We start from the raw sequence: 16,758 nt of genomic DNA, 5'->3' as shown, positions 1-16,758 counted from the left end.
TACAGGCCATGTTTTAACACACTCCAGAAGCCAACCGGCTCCTGGGGTCCCTAGTATTCTGGAACAGTTACTGCTTCGCTACATCCTTACCAGGAGGCCCTAGGTGGCCCAAATGCACCCATTTCATTAACAAACCACAATCTTTGACAAGTCAGTAAAATTGGGCTACAGGCACCGTGCATTTTCATGGTGGTTTTGGAAAAATAGTTAACCAGGCCACCATCCCCTCACGTACATTTTAAGAATGATTTTGCTATCCTATCTTCCCCATGTTTAGTTTAGTGTTCACTTTACCAAGATTTGTAACAGAGACACTCTGATCTATGGAGAAAAGACCAAGCAGATAAGAGATCTCAGGCAAGTGTCCTTTCACTTGTATGAACCGTATTTTCTCGGCTAGAAAACCAAAAGAGTGTGCCCATCTAGGCTTACTATTACACAGTTCCTAAGAGTCATTCTATGACCTCCCAGGGAATGAGCAATACGGGATCCATATTTAAGCAACAAAGGATAGAAAATACCTCTCGGGTTCTGTCAGCAGGCTCATAGTGGGGCTTAGGCTCTGGAGCGTGATAGCTTGGCTTGCTCCTGTCCTGCTGCGGTGGCTGCTGCTGCTGCGGCCTCCTGTGGTCATGCTGTAGAGACAGGAGATATGCTTGTTCTTGTTGCAACTGCCTCTGGAGCCTCTCTGCCTGCCGGTGCTCCTCCATCTCCCGCCATCGGCACTCCTTGGAGAGGGAGAGGAGAATACTAAATCTATGGGACACTGCACGACTCGCCTCTTCTCTGGAGTCATTCTCAACTTTTCACAAAGACCATGCCTTTTGTCCCCCTTGTTTTGTAACAGAGCAAAATGACCGGGATTTTAAAATAGCATATTACCTGTGGAAAAATCTGACAGCTTGTTGCTAACCATAATATCACTGGACAGAGAGAGAATCCAATTAAAAGCTGGTTTTGGTGGTTTCAAAAGTTAGTGTACTAGGCAAAAATCCTATGGCATGTGCTTTGAACTGTCAGCCCTTGGCATGCTAGTTTGCTCACCAAATGCCAAGTTCTGTTTAAAACCGTGCTGTCTACCAAAGAGAACAGTTAACTCTTTAACAGGAAATACATCGGTAAAGAGAAGCCACCTCAAAATGTGCCCAAAGCAGCATGACCACGGAGGACGTCTCCGTTTGAGCCTGTCAGCCCACAACGCTAACCAGAATGGTTTGGTGAGCACCATGGCTCTGCCCAAAGCTGAGGGGAGGGACAGAGAAAGGAGCCCTACTGCTACGGAACGGGACAGGTACGGGGCGTTACCAGTAACACGGCCTGCTCCTGGAGCAGCTGCTGCTGAAGGGCCTCCAAGTGCCGCTGCTCCTCTTCTAGCTGCCGCCTGATATACTCCTGTCACACAGAAATTACCCAGCCATCAATTTACCCCAAAGGAGAGCGTCAGAACCACTTGAACAGAGCACCAAGAACCATGTGCCCCAATGGTCTTCAGCAGTAATTCACTTAGTGATGACTATGTTAAAAACATACAGTGAAGGATTGTCCCCAAGATTTCCAAACTGGTCACGAAGACCTAAGGAGTCTCATAAATGAGGATACACACTCCACGGATACATACAAAGTTCTTCGGTAAGAACGCAGCTGTTATATACAAAGGCAGGATTGCAAAGAACTATGATATTCCTCTTAAGGGTGGTAGACCAGAGAAATCAAGTTTAATTAGATAAGAAACCGGAGGGTTCTCATTGCCCTAGAGAGCTCGTATTAGTCGTTTAAAACAAGCATAGATTGCCAATTTTTAAAACCCCAAACCCAAACGCATTTACTTTTAAAACAGAACAAACATGATTTGTGTTTTCTCTGATGACACAGAAGGTACCTGGAATGACTACATTCTGAAAGCCATGATCTGTGAACACCAGACGCAGGTGAGTTCCCACAAATGAACAGGCCAGGCTCTTCAAGAAGAGACTGTGAGAGTGTGTGTGTGTTTGTGGGGAGAGAGGGAGCTTATTTTCAAGGGAAAAGAATGACAAGCCTCTGGAACAATGAAAACAGGTATATACCCAAAACACGCAAAGAGGAGAAATACAACCCTGAAGTTGCATGCATATTTAATACACCTGGAAATCAAGAGAGCTTGATCTAGGACTTTTAGGAAGCCCTCAAGCTCCCATTTTCTCAGTCTCCTCATTTGAGAAATGAGTATCAAGAATATTCTTGGGGCACATGCGTGGCTCAGCTGGTTAAGTGTCTGACTTTAGCTCAGGTCATGATCTCAGTTTGTGAGTTCGAGCCCCATGTCAGGGTCTGGGCTAACAGCTTAGAGCCTGGAGCCTGCTTCGGATTCAGTCTCCTTCTCTCTCTCTCTCTGCCCATCCCGTGCTCATATTCTGTCTCTCTCTCTCAAAAATAAATAAACAAAAAAAATTTTTTAATAAAAAGTTAAAAAAAAAAAAGAGTATTCTCTTACAACTCTCAAAACTTTTTGTGAGGCTCAAACAGGAGACAGACATTAAATAACTCTGAAATACAAACAAGACATTTCCTTCCTTTTTTTTTTGTTTTTGTTTTTAACGTTTATTCATTTTTGAGAGAGAGAGAGAGCGAGCGGGGGAAGAGCAGAGAGAGGGGGAGACACAGAATCCGAAGCAGGCTCCGGGCACTGAGCTGTCAGCACAGAGCCTGACGCGGGGCTCGAACTCACTGACCGTGAGATCATGACCTGTGCTGAAGTCAGATGCTTACCCGACTGAGCCACCCAGGCACCTCCATTTCCTTCCTTTCAAGAGGGAAAAAAGCTAACTATTCCAGAAGGGGAGAAGGCTAAGGGGTCTACGAAGAGAAATTTTATTCTGAAATTCAGATTATGTCTTTACAGCATCTAATGCTGACCATCCACTTGTACCATGGAGCACACTTTAAAATAAACAAAGCTATACATCTGAGCTGGATGGAAGTTTTAGTTAACCAATAATTCTGACTGGGAGAATGCTGGCTAACACAAATCATGATATATATTTCCTTAGAGAACTTTATCTTATAAAATAAACCTTAACCAAAAAAACCAATCTGGGGCAAGTGTAATCTATAAGGGTGTTGGCAAAAACACTCTGATTCCAACCTGGGCTCCGTGTCCCACTGCCCATAGCCTGACCTTCCACGGCACATGCTACGCCAAGCACTGCCCTAGCGTGACGCACGGCCTTCCCCTGCAACAGCTAAGAAAGGAATCGGAATTCCAACTCACCTCTTCTTTGAACTAGACTGAACTGAATCATATCTTGAAAGATCATATTATTACAATCGTTTGTCTTGCTTTAAAATACAAGGACAACCAAGAAAGTCACATCTATCCAAATCACAAAGGTCCTAACATACCCTGAGCACGCAGAATACAATCATACATGTACACAAACATGCAGAAATGCAGAAATGACATGTTTTTTACAGCACTGTTAACATGGGAAGATTCTGCAATGGCATAAGGAAAGCAAAGTAAAACTATTCTGATATCTCTTTTCAAGAAGTGAAGAATACGTGCTGTACATGAAAGCTAACAAACGTCACTGGCACAGTGAAGGTTAGTACTACTCTCACATGCCCCTCTCACAATCACACTGTGAAGAGCATCCCTAGGAGACGTAACTTTCAAAAGCTTACCTTTACTCCTCTTTGCAACTTCTGAGTATAAATTAGAATGTGGGGGAAAAACAAATAAACCAACCCAAAACACACCACTGCTGACTGGCCAATAATGTCAATAAGGTAACAAAAGTATCCTTAAATTCCTAGGAAGAACCAGTACACATGCAGAGAACCTGAAGCATATGATCAGTATCAAGGATAGTAGCTGAATACTCAGCTTTGGAAGTTAATACCATACTTGATAAGTACTTAAAGTATGAATTTCAAATATTATTTAAACTGGTCTCCATTCATATCTTTCCTCCTTTACCCAGAGCTCATAACGAAGAGTGATCACTTCAAATACGTGAGGGGTGAAAAGGCTCTGAGGGGCTCACACTGATGGCACAGACACAAAAGCACAGACAGGTCCAGGAACAGAGATTTCTAAAGACAACTATAGCTGCCATCAATAAAAGGCTCTAAGTATTACCAAAACATTATCTTTTTTGGCTCAACAAAACCACAATGTTATTAGTTTTTCTAATGCTACACAGCCATATACTGAGTTATATGCAAATATGTTTATTACAATATTCAGCCACTGGATACTTCACACATTACTCGTGGTTAGTTTTTAAGTTCATTAAAGAAAAGGCTAATTATCACTGAGATATTTGGTTGGGGTTCAAAGCATTTAAGCCAAGCCCAAAAAGATACACTGAGAAATCTTTTGGGCATCACACTATTTGGAGACCACTCAATTGATTTCAAGAAGTTTCTAAATATAAAGATTTATCCATTGTTTTTAAATTTCATTTTATTGATTCAGTTTATTGCTGTACTTCCAACTATGCTTCAGCATTTCCAAACCTCTGAAGTCTTGAATGTTTGTGTGTGTTTGTACTTTTTGTCCCAAATCCCCAAACTCTGCAAAACAACAAACCTCACAAATTCATGGTCAGAACATGCTTTTGTGAACTAACCTGTTCTCTTTCAACTCTCCTCTTTTCTTCTTCTGCCCGTCTCCTCTCTTCTTCTTCTTTACGTCTTCTCTCCAGTTCCTCCAGACGCCTCTTCTCTTCTTGTTCTCTCCTTCGCTGTTCACGTTCTTGCTGCCTTCTAGCTTCACGTTCTCTCCTTTGTTGCTACGCAAGTGAAAATATGTAATCAGCAGGGATCTTCTAAATATTGCTCTCATGACAGTCTGCTGACCATTTGCAGGTGGGTGCTGATGAGGGGGAGTTCACAGACCCCATCTCTACTGGCCAGTTATTTCTACACTGTCCCTCCACCCCATATATACCAGCTTCCTCATAAATACTGGTCAAAGGTGGGGTGCTTCTGTGGATCCTTACAGTTTGGTTTCGTTTCATATCAATTATTCCCCATACTTCACTATACTATACAACTAAAGGACAGGAAATTCTTTATCCAAGCACATCACTAACAATTATCCAGGGCCCTTAAGTCAGAAGAAAGAAGACAAAGGAATAAAGGAGAACAGAAGTAGAGCAAAGAAAGGAGAGAAATAGTTAAAAAGAAGAAAAAGAAACTGACATCAACAAGAGTAAGAAATGCCAGTATTATTCACAGTATTGAATTTAAGAAACTGCTGTTGCACAACATGCTTACTATATGTCCTGTACTGTGCTCAGTGTTTGATGTTCTTTATTCCATTTCCTTTATCTAATATAATTCTAACAAACCTAGAGGTAAATATTTCAATCCTACTTTACAGATGAGAAAACAGGTTCAGAAGAGTTACATGACTTCCCAGTGTCACCCAGCTAGCAAGTCCCAAACTAGAAGGGCCACTCTGCCTCTAATGCCTGTAGTATTAACTATGTGCATCCTACTAACAGGTAGGTAGACTCACTCTGACAACCTTTCCTAATCCAGGCTGTTCTACATAACCCCAAAGTATAGAGCAATGGGACACACTGGGCACCTGTGTCTGGCTGCTTTTCTCATCCAGCCCCAGGTATCTGTCAATAAAGCACTTTTGCAGTATAAAGTATAAAATTAACCAGTTCTTCCCACAAATATGAAAAATGCTAGCATCTATGCTGGCACCATCCAATAGAACACTCTGGAATGATGAAAATGTTCTCTCTCAGCACTATTCAACAGAGTAGCCACCAGCCACATGTTGCTACTGAGGACCTAAAATGTGACTAGTACAACTAAAGAACTTTGTTTTTAATTTTACTTCAATGAAGCGAACTTAAGTTTAAAGAACCACATGTGGCTAGTAGCTACTGTATCAGACAGCACAGCTCTAAAGAATATACAGTCATCGAATTTCTCAAGACACAGGAAGCTGACAGTAGTACCTCAGACTTCAATGTGAAACTAAGATTATTAAAGAAGAAAGTATGGGATAAAGTTATTGGGAATATTAGACATAAATATTTATAATGGGCATAAAAGTAGGTATTTATTACAGTTTAAGTATTCCTTCTGCACCCCCTCCCTACAAGTATTCATTCTGCAGGCAGACACTTAAAAATTATTTCCTGAGAAATAGAAAGAAATGTCTTCTTACGGGTGGAACCCTTGCACAGAGAGGATTACTTGGTACCTGGTCTCTCTCAGCTGAGTATTACATTACCATTACTCTCAATACAGTTCTGAGTCAGCGTTTGGCCACATCTCCTCTTATTCCATATATTTTCATGCTTTATTTTTTTTCCCCAGCACCGTCTGCTCTTAGAATTCAACACACAAAACACACCAGTATCCCATGGGTGTGGGTGGGGTCATAGAAAGAAAAGAGTTCCTATCCTGGTGTTTAGAAATGACAACTTTAATTGCCAAGGCATCTTTATTAAATTGAAACATCTATACTGTCCCCATATAATGTACTTGCTCCCTGTCATTTGCTAGCGTAACACCCATATAGGCACATATGCCATGGTGTGGCTTGCATTCAGGGCACCTGGCCCTGAGCACTGTGTAGCACCCTTGGGAGGAAGAAGGCCTTACTTTTTAAAAACTAGCTACCAGATAATAAAACCCACAAAACCACTTCACCCTGCCCCAGGATGTCATGAGCAAAATAATACAGAAACTTGAGGTAAGAAATCTGAGAATCTCGTCCAAGCAGTGTTACTGGAGCTCTTCTACTTCAAAGCAAATTAAGCTAAGATCTTTCCTATATTACATCTTTTGCTTTTTCTATTCAGGAACAAAAAGAAGAGAGTGGCTTTTACCAGTACATTACTTACGACAAATATAAGCTCAGAATACAACCATTTCTCTAACACTGGTAATAAAAATCATTATATTTTGCCAATTGGGAAACAAGTTTCTTTGCTTTAAATAGATATTATTTAATTCCTTCAGATATTCCTGGTTAGCCATGTTTTCCAAAGGAAAGCATCTTCTGAGCTTTCCTTTTGAATATAAACACATTCAAAATAAAACAAAAAGCCTTCTGATAAACCTAAAACACAAAGAATCCCATTCGATCAGTTTTAAAGCTTAAAATCATTGTGTTATCCTTGAAGAGGTGAGTGCGGAAGCTCTGTGGAAGTTTCTGTCCTGAGGAGTGAGGGTGGGTTTGTGCACTCTACTATTTTTACACACTCAGCACTGCTTAGTTCTGAGAACAATCATGGGCAAGGCTGGCAACAACCAGGACACTTTAAGGTTTATAAAAAAGAAATGACTTGCTAGAATACACTGGGTTCAGCAAACACCTGGTAGGAGAGGTAAGAAGGGCCTCACCTCTGGATGAGACAAAGAACCCACAATCACAACAAAGCTACCTGACAAGGATATGTAAACAATTTCCTTCCAAATTAATCAGACAAAAGGAAAACAGAAGAACCAAGAAAAGGGAAACAAAAACAAAGGCAAGCAGTATCTACGCCCTTAAACTTGCCCCTTAGCCTCAGAGAATTTAGGTGCCAAGTGTATCAGAATAATATGAACGGTTCAGAAGAGGCAAAGAACCTTATGCAATGAATTTCACAACTTTTAGATAACAAACGTAGCCAAAATGGGCTAGAGGGGTCCTTTGGGAAGTTTTAGTACCCAGCATGGAATCCTAGAAAGACAAATGAAATGAGTCAAGGGACAGAGCTTGTGGTCCTGATTCCACCCCACTTTCCTGCTACAAGCCACTTCTCCTCTAGGAGCCTCAGTTTCCTAACTTGTCAGAACAGGTGTGTGCTAGGCGTGGGAAGGAGGCAGTCTATACCAGAAATCATCATGGCATGGAGTTTACAATGGTTATTATTATTTTTTTTGAAGTCAACAGTTGGGGTCTACAATGAGAAAAGGTGTTTAAAAAGTCTTATAGGCAATGAACTCTAAGAGAATCATTCCTCTTCAAAAGACTGGGACTTCACCCTTCCTTGCCCCCCCCACCACCACCCTGTGGAGGGTGCCCTGATGCACTGAGATTAAGAGAGGAGAGAAGTGAAGAACTAATATGGTAGGTATCTGTATCAGCAGTCTCTAAAAGTGAACAAGACCATCAACTGAGGTCTAGGGAAAAAACACTGAATTCTTTTTTACTTTTATTTGTAGCTCACCCTTTTAAGATAGCTATTTTTGCATGTTTTATAATATGCATACTCACTGCAAAGGTATGTTAAGTAGATACATCTCTGTCAGATATACACCTTCAGTTTCTCTTACTGATTGGAAGGATGCGCAATTAAAAACCCTCCATGCCACTGCACTGGTCTAAGCAATGTCACATGACCAGAGATGCAGACCAACCACAGCCTTAGAGATGGTGTGCTTACTGCCATTTCTTTATACATTGTGCAAACTACTAAAAGTTCTTTAATTTTTAGATATGTTGAAGTGAAGGTCCCACTTAGACCTACAGTAAGTAACATAGTAACAGAGCCTACACTTGTTTCTTTTATTACTTAAAAAAAATCTGTAATGAAAGCAAAGCCACTCCTGTCTCTGCTGACACCTTAGCTATTACCAGCAAGGGCTCCTCTGGAGAGAGCCAGGAGGAGACACAACTTGAAGGAGACACCGGGATGTTGCCATGCAGAGGTCTAGGAGAAAGGACCAACCAACCAACTGGCACCCTGCTACTAAGCCGCCACACAGCTGGCAGCCAGATGCAGTCTAGCATCCAACTCAAACCCGCCTCCAGATGCAAATCTCCTATGTCCCCAGAGAAGAAAAGGGGAAGTTGCAGAAGAAAAGCAGAGAGGGAGGGAATCAGAGTCAAAGCTGACTTTCCACAGGCTAGGCCTCTCACCAAGAGCCACTGCCTGCACCAGGGCACCGAGCGCAGGTGTGATCTCAGGCCACCGACTCCCCAGACCCACTTCTCATCTTCCCTCTCCTGAGCTGCATTACCTTGAGTTCAGGAAATGGCAGGACCTTGGTGCACCTTCTCTGGTCACCTGGGCTCTAAAGTGGAAGCACTCATTTTCCTTCAAGGCAGTAAGCCCCCAAGTAGTAAGACATGTACAGTCCATTTTCTTGGCTGTTTCCAACTGCACTAAGCGCATTAGAAAATCTTGACTACTTTCATCTAACTAAATACTAAGAGGCAACTTTTAAGTGATCTTACAAGTAGCTTTTTCCACATTATTTACATTTAAAAACTTGTTTTTTTAAATTTAAATGTCAACATAATGTGCAATATTGGCTTCAGTAGAAGTCAGTGATTCATCACTTACATATAACACCCAGTGCTCATCACAAGTGCCCTCCTTGATACCCATCACCCATCTAGCCCATTCCCACCCATTACCCTCCATCAACCCTCGGTTTGTTCTCCATCATTAAGAGTCTCTTGTGGTCTGTTTCCCTTTCTTTTCTTTCCCCAACTTTCTATATATACATTTAAACATTTTTAATTGAAGTACAAAGTACTTTTTTTTAAACATTTTATTTCTGAGAGAGAGCGTAAGCAGGGATGGGCGGGGGCAGACACACAGAATCTCAAGCAGGCTCTGGGCTCCGAGCTGTCAGCACAGAGCCTTACACAGGGCTTGAATTCACGAAACGTGATATCATGACCTGAGCCGAAGTTGGCCGCTTAACCAGCTGAGCCACCCAGGTGCCCCCAAATTAAAGTGCTAAGTACTTTAAAAAGTCAAAACGACTATATCCATCGACAGCACCATTCCATGCTGCCAGTCTAGTCATGTGACACTTTCTGATTAAATGAAAACCATATTCAAGGCAAAATTTAGTGTTTGGAGGAGCTATTAATTGCCTTATTCTTATTATTGTTGTCTCTTTCATTGGATTTCTATGGATCTATCAAAAATCATCTGTAAAGTCTCTTGCACCACTACAGTCGTCCTTCCAATATGGTCAAGTCAATCAGGTATTCTTTCTTTCTTCCTAGAGATTAACCTCTCACAGTCCTTTCTCTCCCTACACCAAGCAAAACTGCTTGCTCTCAAAGGCAGCCTATGCTTTTCCACCAACTTCCTATAGCCCTGGTCACCTTTTTTATGCTGGAACACATTCTCCATTAGCTTCCTGAGGAGAAGTGAAAACAAAGCAAAAGGCTTTAGGGACTTCACAGGCCACAGAATCTTTACTCTCACAAGGTACATATAATTTTGGCTGAGGCAAGTAATTTTCCTTCAGATTTCTGCAAGCACAGCTGTGTCATTTTCTAGTTTCTGATCGTGCTCCTGGAGAACTCAGACCATTCAGATTCTTGATACTTAGTACAAGACCCATGCACACCTCTCTACCTGCTCTACCCACCGTGTCTTTTAGGATGCTCTTTTCATCCCAGACACTGTGAACTGTCAAGATGATGTATGTACCTTTGTATGGGTCTTTTTCATTCATTGTGCTGGATACTCAGAAGGTCTTTCAGTCAGTCCAGAAATTCGTATTTCTTAGCCCTGGAAGCTTTCCTTGAATTAGTTCTATAGTTCTCCCTACAGTAATTATTTCCTGCACAATCTAATTAACTGGTCGTTAAAGCCCCTAAATTGATTCGGTTTTTCTTCTGTTCCTCACAAATTTAACCCCTCTCCCCAAGTTCTGGGAGTTTTCATTTATAAAAACTTTTCAGGGGTGCCTGGGTAGCTCAGTCGGTTAAGGGTCTGACTCTTGATTTAGGCTCAGGTGATGATCTCATGGTTTTTGAGTTTGAGTCCCACCTCGGGGTGTGCACTGTCAGTGCAGAGCCTGCTTGGGATTTTCTCTCCTTCTGTCCCCTTCTCTCTCTCAAAAATAAATAATTAAAACTTTTAAAATTTAAAAACTTCAAAAATTCTTATTTTCTGAACATTCTTATTTCATGAATGTTGTAGGTTCTTCTCATTCGAAGGATATTAAGATTCTATACATGTGTATGTGTGTATGTGTGAGATAGTTTCTGTTCCCTTACACTATTTCCTTTAAGATCCCTTTTCTATTTCTCTTGGAATCTTTCATGTTAAAGGTTTTTCTCAGTGCCCGCAATCGTGGCTGTCCATTCACATTTAAGACAACAAAAAGTAAATTTTAAGGGCTATGGAGAGCAGTTGGTAGCTATTAAGATTTAGAGTAAGAAGATGGGAAGCAGCATGGTCATTTCATTGGGGTCTTATGTCCCTTGGACTAGTCAGTATCTCTAGAGAGGAATCTCTGTAGTCTTCTCAGAATCCTCCCAATGTGCTGCCTGGGTTGAGCAGAAGGTGTGGGATAAGAAGATGGCATCTGTAATAAGTGTGGCTGCCAATACTGTGGGAGCTGAGGTGAGTGTGCATGCAGTCATACTGGTTACTACTTCTTACACTTCCAATCAATGACCTTGTTTTCAGTATCTCTCTCTCCACATACTCAGTTGTGCCTGAGTTCTCCATAGTCTGCGGCTCTGTTGTTCACTTTTTCTAGGAAGTCTATATATGTTCCCGCCGAGGAGAAGGAACAAAGTAGCCTGGCTGCCTGGGGTGGGAGAATCTAACTCTCCATATATACATGCTGTTAGCCCCACCTGTTCCTTCTCATTTGTGACTCTTCCAGAATTCACAGTACTAGCCTTCTTACAGTCTTTATTCTCCCATGTACTATCTAATGTCCACAATTTGGTTTCCTTTCTTGTTCTCATTGTCCTTGTTGTTTACACCATTTTTGTTTCTTAGTCACTTCACTGGGATTTCTTAATGACAGTGATGTAAGCGTTGGGGCATCTGGATGGCTTAGTCGGGTAAGCATCTGACTCTTGATTTCAGCTCAGCTCATGTTCTCCTGGTTCATGCATTTGAGCTTCACATTGGGCTCTGTACTGACAATGCGGAGCCTGCTTGGGAGTCTCTCTCCCTCTTTCTGTCTCTCCCCTTCTCTCAAAATAAACATTAAAAAAGTTTTTTCTTAAGTGAGGTAAGCATGTTATTTTAGTTCAACTGTTTTCCAAAATCAATATATTATATAATTATATACCATAATTAAAAATTATTGTAAGTTTTACTCAAAATGCACATCATAAAATAAGAGTAAGCAAATATCTTACAAACACGAACAGGCTACAACTGATGCTCTCAACTCTCAAATGAAAGCCTTCGAAAAGCTTTTTCTTTTGTTTCCTATGAAAGTACCAAACTCTTGGTTACTAGATCAATACACACAAAAGAAGACCATAAGCTCCTTGAGAGCAGGAATCCTGTTTCACTTATCTCTTCTGCTCTGTAGTAAATATCACACTAAATACTTTTTTGGGTTGAATCTAACCCTCACATTGAACACATGGCATCCAAGAGAAAAACTGCTGTGATTTTATCTCCAACATTTAGCGTGCAGAGTAATAAAGGAGTAAAGAATCCATTTTGATTTCTAGGTCCTAACAAGATCCAATCAACTCATAATGCCACCTTTTCAAGATCACTTGGAAAGTACATAAGGGCTTAAACAATAATTGTTACTTTTGGTTAGTGCCTCTTACTTTATACAACACACCTTTTATGCCTCAAGATATTCTGTAAAATCTTTTAAAGTACTCTAAGGTCTCTCTGGAACTCAAAATAGAGATCTCAAACCCAAAAGTTCATTTAAGAATGCATGCAAATTTCAACAACAAGCCCCTTCTTTCCACAGATGCACACAGGGCTACCAATAATTGATTCATCCATTTGAGAAATACTAAGCACCATGGTGAGTATACAAAGATAAACTAGACACAGCCCCTCCCCTCCAAGTCTTGTAGGTAACATAAAGTCATATGCTTTTTAAAAATCAACAAGACAATGTGGAAAGTGCTGTTTCCTAGGGCTGGCCCACTAAGCAAGTCATGTTATGAAAACCAACTGGTTGATAAGACTGATGGCTAAGGCAAAAATAATGCAATTACAGATTCTTCTTCCACATTATGCTCTAACATTTGAAACTGTAAATTGGACTAAGAGCAAGAATGTAAACTATCAACCATAAAAACCACTATACTCAGGACAGGCTCCTAATTTAAGTAAGGGAGGGGTGACAATTAAAACTAAAAGAAATCCCTCAGCAAATACACCTTAATAGATGATTAATGTGAAAAGCTGGCCTCTTACAAAAGAACCTCAAAAGGAAACAGCCCAAAATAAAATATATGCCATCAACCATCAACTAAGTAACATCAATGTATGCTTGATTAACCTTATGCCTGTGATTCAAATAACAAAACTTAATGAACATGCCTTTTCAGGCTTACCCCACTAAGAATGATAAACATGACCTAATCCTTTGAGGCATTTGCAAATTGATGTCATCATTTTCTTAAATCACTCTTTGAAAACAAAATCAAACCAACTGAAAAACTGTATGATGCTATAAAGTGATTTCCACATCTTTCAAATTATAAAGAGAATTCCTTATTATTTAAATTTTCCCAAGCATGCCCAAGTAAATATATACTTTTCCAGCTATACTTTAAGTAGACTTCCTTTCTAGTTTGATGTTTAAAAGTAATGCTTTCATCTCACAATTCTAAGAACTTTTCTTTCTTTCTTTTTTTTTTTTTAATGTTTATTTATTTTTGAGACAGAGAGAGAGAGCACGAGCTGGGGAGGGTCAGAGAGAGAGGGAGACACAGAATCCGAAACAGGCTCCTGGCTCTGAGCTGTCCACACAGAGCCTGATGCGGGGCTCAAACCCATGAACTGTGAGATCATGACCTGAGCCGAAGTCGGACGCTCAACCGACTGAGCCACCCAGGTGCCCCTAAGAACTTTTCTAAATAGGTCACTAATAATGGTAAGGTCCATTTAAGCACACTCCACTGAACTTACTGTCGTAGAAACTAACGGACTTTAACAAACTGGTCTGTTTTTCACATTCAGCCATCTCTAAGCACTTCTGAGGTCATTTTACTCCACACACATACCACCAATCCTTGAGGTTTCTTTCGTGCAAGTTCTGATGAGGCCTTAGAGGAAAAACTATTTGCTTCTCCCCAAAGACAACTCTTCCCCATCCTTAGGCAACAAGTAACATTTGGTGAATTAAGCTAACTCTTACAAAATTTAACTGTAAATATAACCAGATGCTAGACTAGGATGCCAAAGGAACATCTGAGAACTTCTAAGAAGGCTGAAAGACAAGACAGCTACCTTCTGCAAAAAAAAAAAAAAAAAAAAAAAAAAAGGAGCTGCTGACAGAGAAGGCAAGGCATGGGCTACAGGGGTACCTGCACACCCGGAAACATGCATGTAAAAAAGGGAGCACCGTGCGAACATGTACTCGTGATGGGAGACGATCACAATCTGCCAAACAAAGGCCTTTGTGTAGGCAAAGTGGGGTGAGAAAATGGTTCCTATTCCTTTAAGATACATGAAGACCCTGTTGGGGTGAAGGAGTCCACCATGCCTTCTTCCCGAGATCTCACAAATACAAATGCATGGGGCAGTTTATTAACTTTTTCCTTAGAAATGGTTAGGTTTCTCTAGTATTATAATCAGCTTCAATACTGATCTCATTTCACACAGAAAAATTCTTTTTCTCTTGCTTTCCTTTATCTTCAATTTCTTCCACTTCTACCGACCTCTCTAAAATTTTAACCACTTTGAAATTTGTAGAAATGAGTATAGCCATGTGTCCTCTGGTGGAAGAAAAAGAAAAGAAACCACTGGGACTGATACTAACATTTACCCCCAACGTGAGGCAGCCCCAATTACCAAGTGACAGCTGCACCTTCAGAGCCTAAAAAGTCTCCAGGGCACAGGCACCTTGGTCATCTTCCCACAGGGGAAGACTGGGGAGACAGGAAATTAGGGGTTTTGTTTGTTTGTTTGTTTAAAGGAAAGGATAAATTCTAACCTTAACTGTTTGACTGTGACTCCTACATGCTAAAATAATCCATTATGCACATTAAAGAAAAAAACCACGAGAATATGCTATTGTTATGATGGCACCAAAGGCCTATTAAAAACAAATCTTCCCTGGGGCACCTAGGTGGCTCAGTCGGTTAAGCATCTGACTTCAGTTCAGGTCATGATCTCACAGTTTGTGGGTTCGAGCCCTGTGTTGGGCTCTGTGCTGACAGCTAGCTCAGAGCCTGGAGCCTGTTTCAGATTCTGTATCTCCCTCTCTCTCTGACTCTCCCCTGCTCACGCTGTCTCTATGTCTCTCTCTGTCTCAGAAATAAATAAAAACATTTTAAAAAATTAAAACAAAAAACAAATCTTCCCTAAGAAATTTTCTTTCTTTCAAGTTTAACTAAAGTAGCACACCAAACCACAGACAAATGTATCTTGCTTTTACCAATCGTTTGTTAAGTTTCTTTGAGGTCGAAATGAAGAAGTATAGACTAGGAAACGGAAACTTAGTGAAATATGTAACAGGTTCAAAAAACATCTGAAGTACACCAACTAACATGGCAATCTTAACTTAGACTGCTGATCAGGTGGTCTCTTCATATTTCTATTAAAATTAGATGAAGAATGAGAAAACATGCTAATCAAATATGTGGATGTGGTGGGAGTAGGAAGAAATAGTTAACAGGTACCAAATCCAGATTCAATGAAAAAAGAGCATGAACCATTAGGATAAGACAACAATACAATGAAATAGTCTTCCTTTGTGCCCAAGAAAATACAACAAAAGAAAGAATGGAAGAAAAAGCTGGCCTGTAAACAATTTTTATGGAGGAAAAAAATGAGCTAGAAGCAACAATTCTATTTGAGCCACACGTGTGATGATGCAGCTAAATATGAAAAGTAATATGGTAACATTAAAATTTTTGAAGCTGGGTCATTACCACATGGGGTTTCGAATATGGATGAAATATTTAGAAGAGGCGGAGAAAACCCTGAGTGGATCCTGATGAGAAAGACTAGAGAGCAGAGTCGAACACTTGAGGAGCTGTGAGGTCCAGAGAAGCAGTGGACGAAGCTGCCAGTACAAACTTGGCTGCCTGAGCTCGGCATTCTCCCCTTTTCAGCCTGGGACCATCCAAAAGCAACAAGGAAAATGGAAAACAGAAACAGAAACCTCATTGTCAGCCAAACTCAGAGACAAGACTCGAAAATATCTGCAACGGCTTCTAAGATCTCCAGTTCATGCAGAAGCCAAGGAGGAGGGAGCAAAAGAAAACAAAGGAGAGCAATCCTATCAGCATATTTCAAGGAGCAAAGGAAGAGGGGAATATATACACATATAGGTTTTTTATAAAGATGAAGGATCTATGCGGGGCAAAAGAACTAACCTGCAAAGAGGGCTCAGAAATAGAAATGGTGGGGTGGCAGGAGTCCTTAGCGCCAATAAGTCTGATCTTGTGGCAGGTGCAAAGAGAGGAAAACCTATACTCAGTTTCCCTACAACCTTGACTCCTGGGCCATTTCTTTTTGCCAGGCATCGACGACAGGTATTTGTCATCTCCTTTCAGGTTTAACTGTCATTTATCTTATTACTGAGGCTAACCATCTTTACCTACTTTGTTAATAACAAAAGGAATCCCTGTTCCCCACATAGTTCTGATTGAAGGTTTAATGCCAATAAAGGGATAAAAATCATTTATGAGCTCAAATATTCCCATATTACCTTCTGGGATCTAGAGTGCAGACAATGCTTAATTACTGTGGGTTAGTAAAAAGGTGCTAGACCACTAAGAACCCAAATCAGTGGATTCTACTCACGTGAATGTTCCCTGTTTCATACCTAGCTCCACCTTTCCTGATTAAGAGGTGCCAAGAGATGACTCAGTTTGAATTTTTACTTAGA

The 16,758-nt window shown here is 40.7% G+C and overlaps 1 protein-coding gene across 50 annotated transcripts in view; it reads right to left on the bottom strand.

Moving 5' to 3' along the window:
• Positions 1-16,758, bottom strand: part of MAP4K4 (mitogen-activated protein kinase kinase kinase kinase 4) — a 188,711-nt gene that overhangs the window by 32,935 nt on the left and 139,018 nt on the right. For 30 of the 50 annotated variants that reach the window (XM_039253053.1, XM_039253066.1, XM_039253056.1 and 27 more), the window contains exons 13-15: positions 4,614-4,775; positions 1,306-1,392; positions 522-728 (exon numbers count right to left, since the gene is read on the bottom strand). In XM_039253053.1, the coding sequence (XP_039108984.1) occupies positions 522-728; positions 1,306-1,392; positions 4,614-4,775 (456 nt within the window). The remainder of the gene's footprint in view (positions 1-521; positions 729-1,305; positions 1,393-4,613; positions 4,776-16,758) is intronic. The other 20 variants (XM_039253059.1, XM_039253072.1, XM_039253078.1 and 17 more) reach the window with 1 other exon arrangement.

The sequence above is a fragment of the Hyaena hyaena genome, unplaced genomic scaffold (assembly GCF_003009895.1).
Source record: "Hyaena hyaena isolate Hyena2069 unplaced genomic scaffold, ASM300989v1 scaffold_438, whole genome shotgun sequence".
NCBI classification, from domain to species: domain Eukaryota; kingdom Metazoa; phylum Chordata; class Mammalia; order Carnivora; family Hyaenidae; genus Hyaena; species Hyaena hyaena.
The sequence above is the reverse complement of the archived record's forward strand: the minus strand, read 5'-3'. Positions and strand labels throughout refer to the sequence as shown.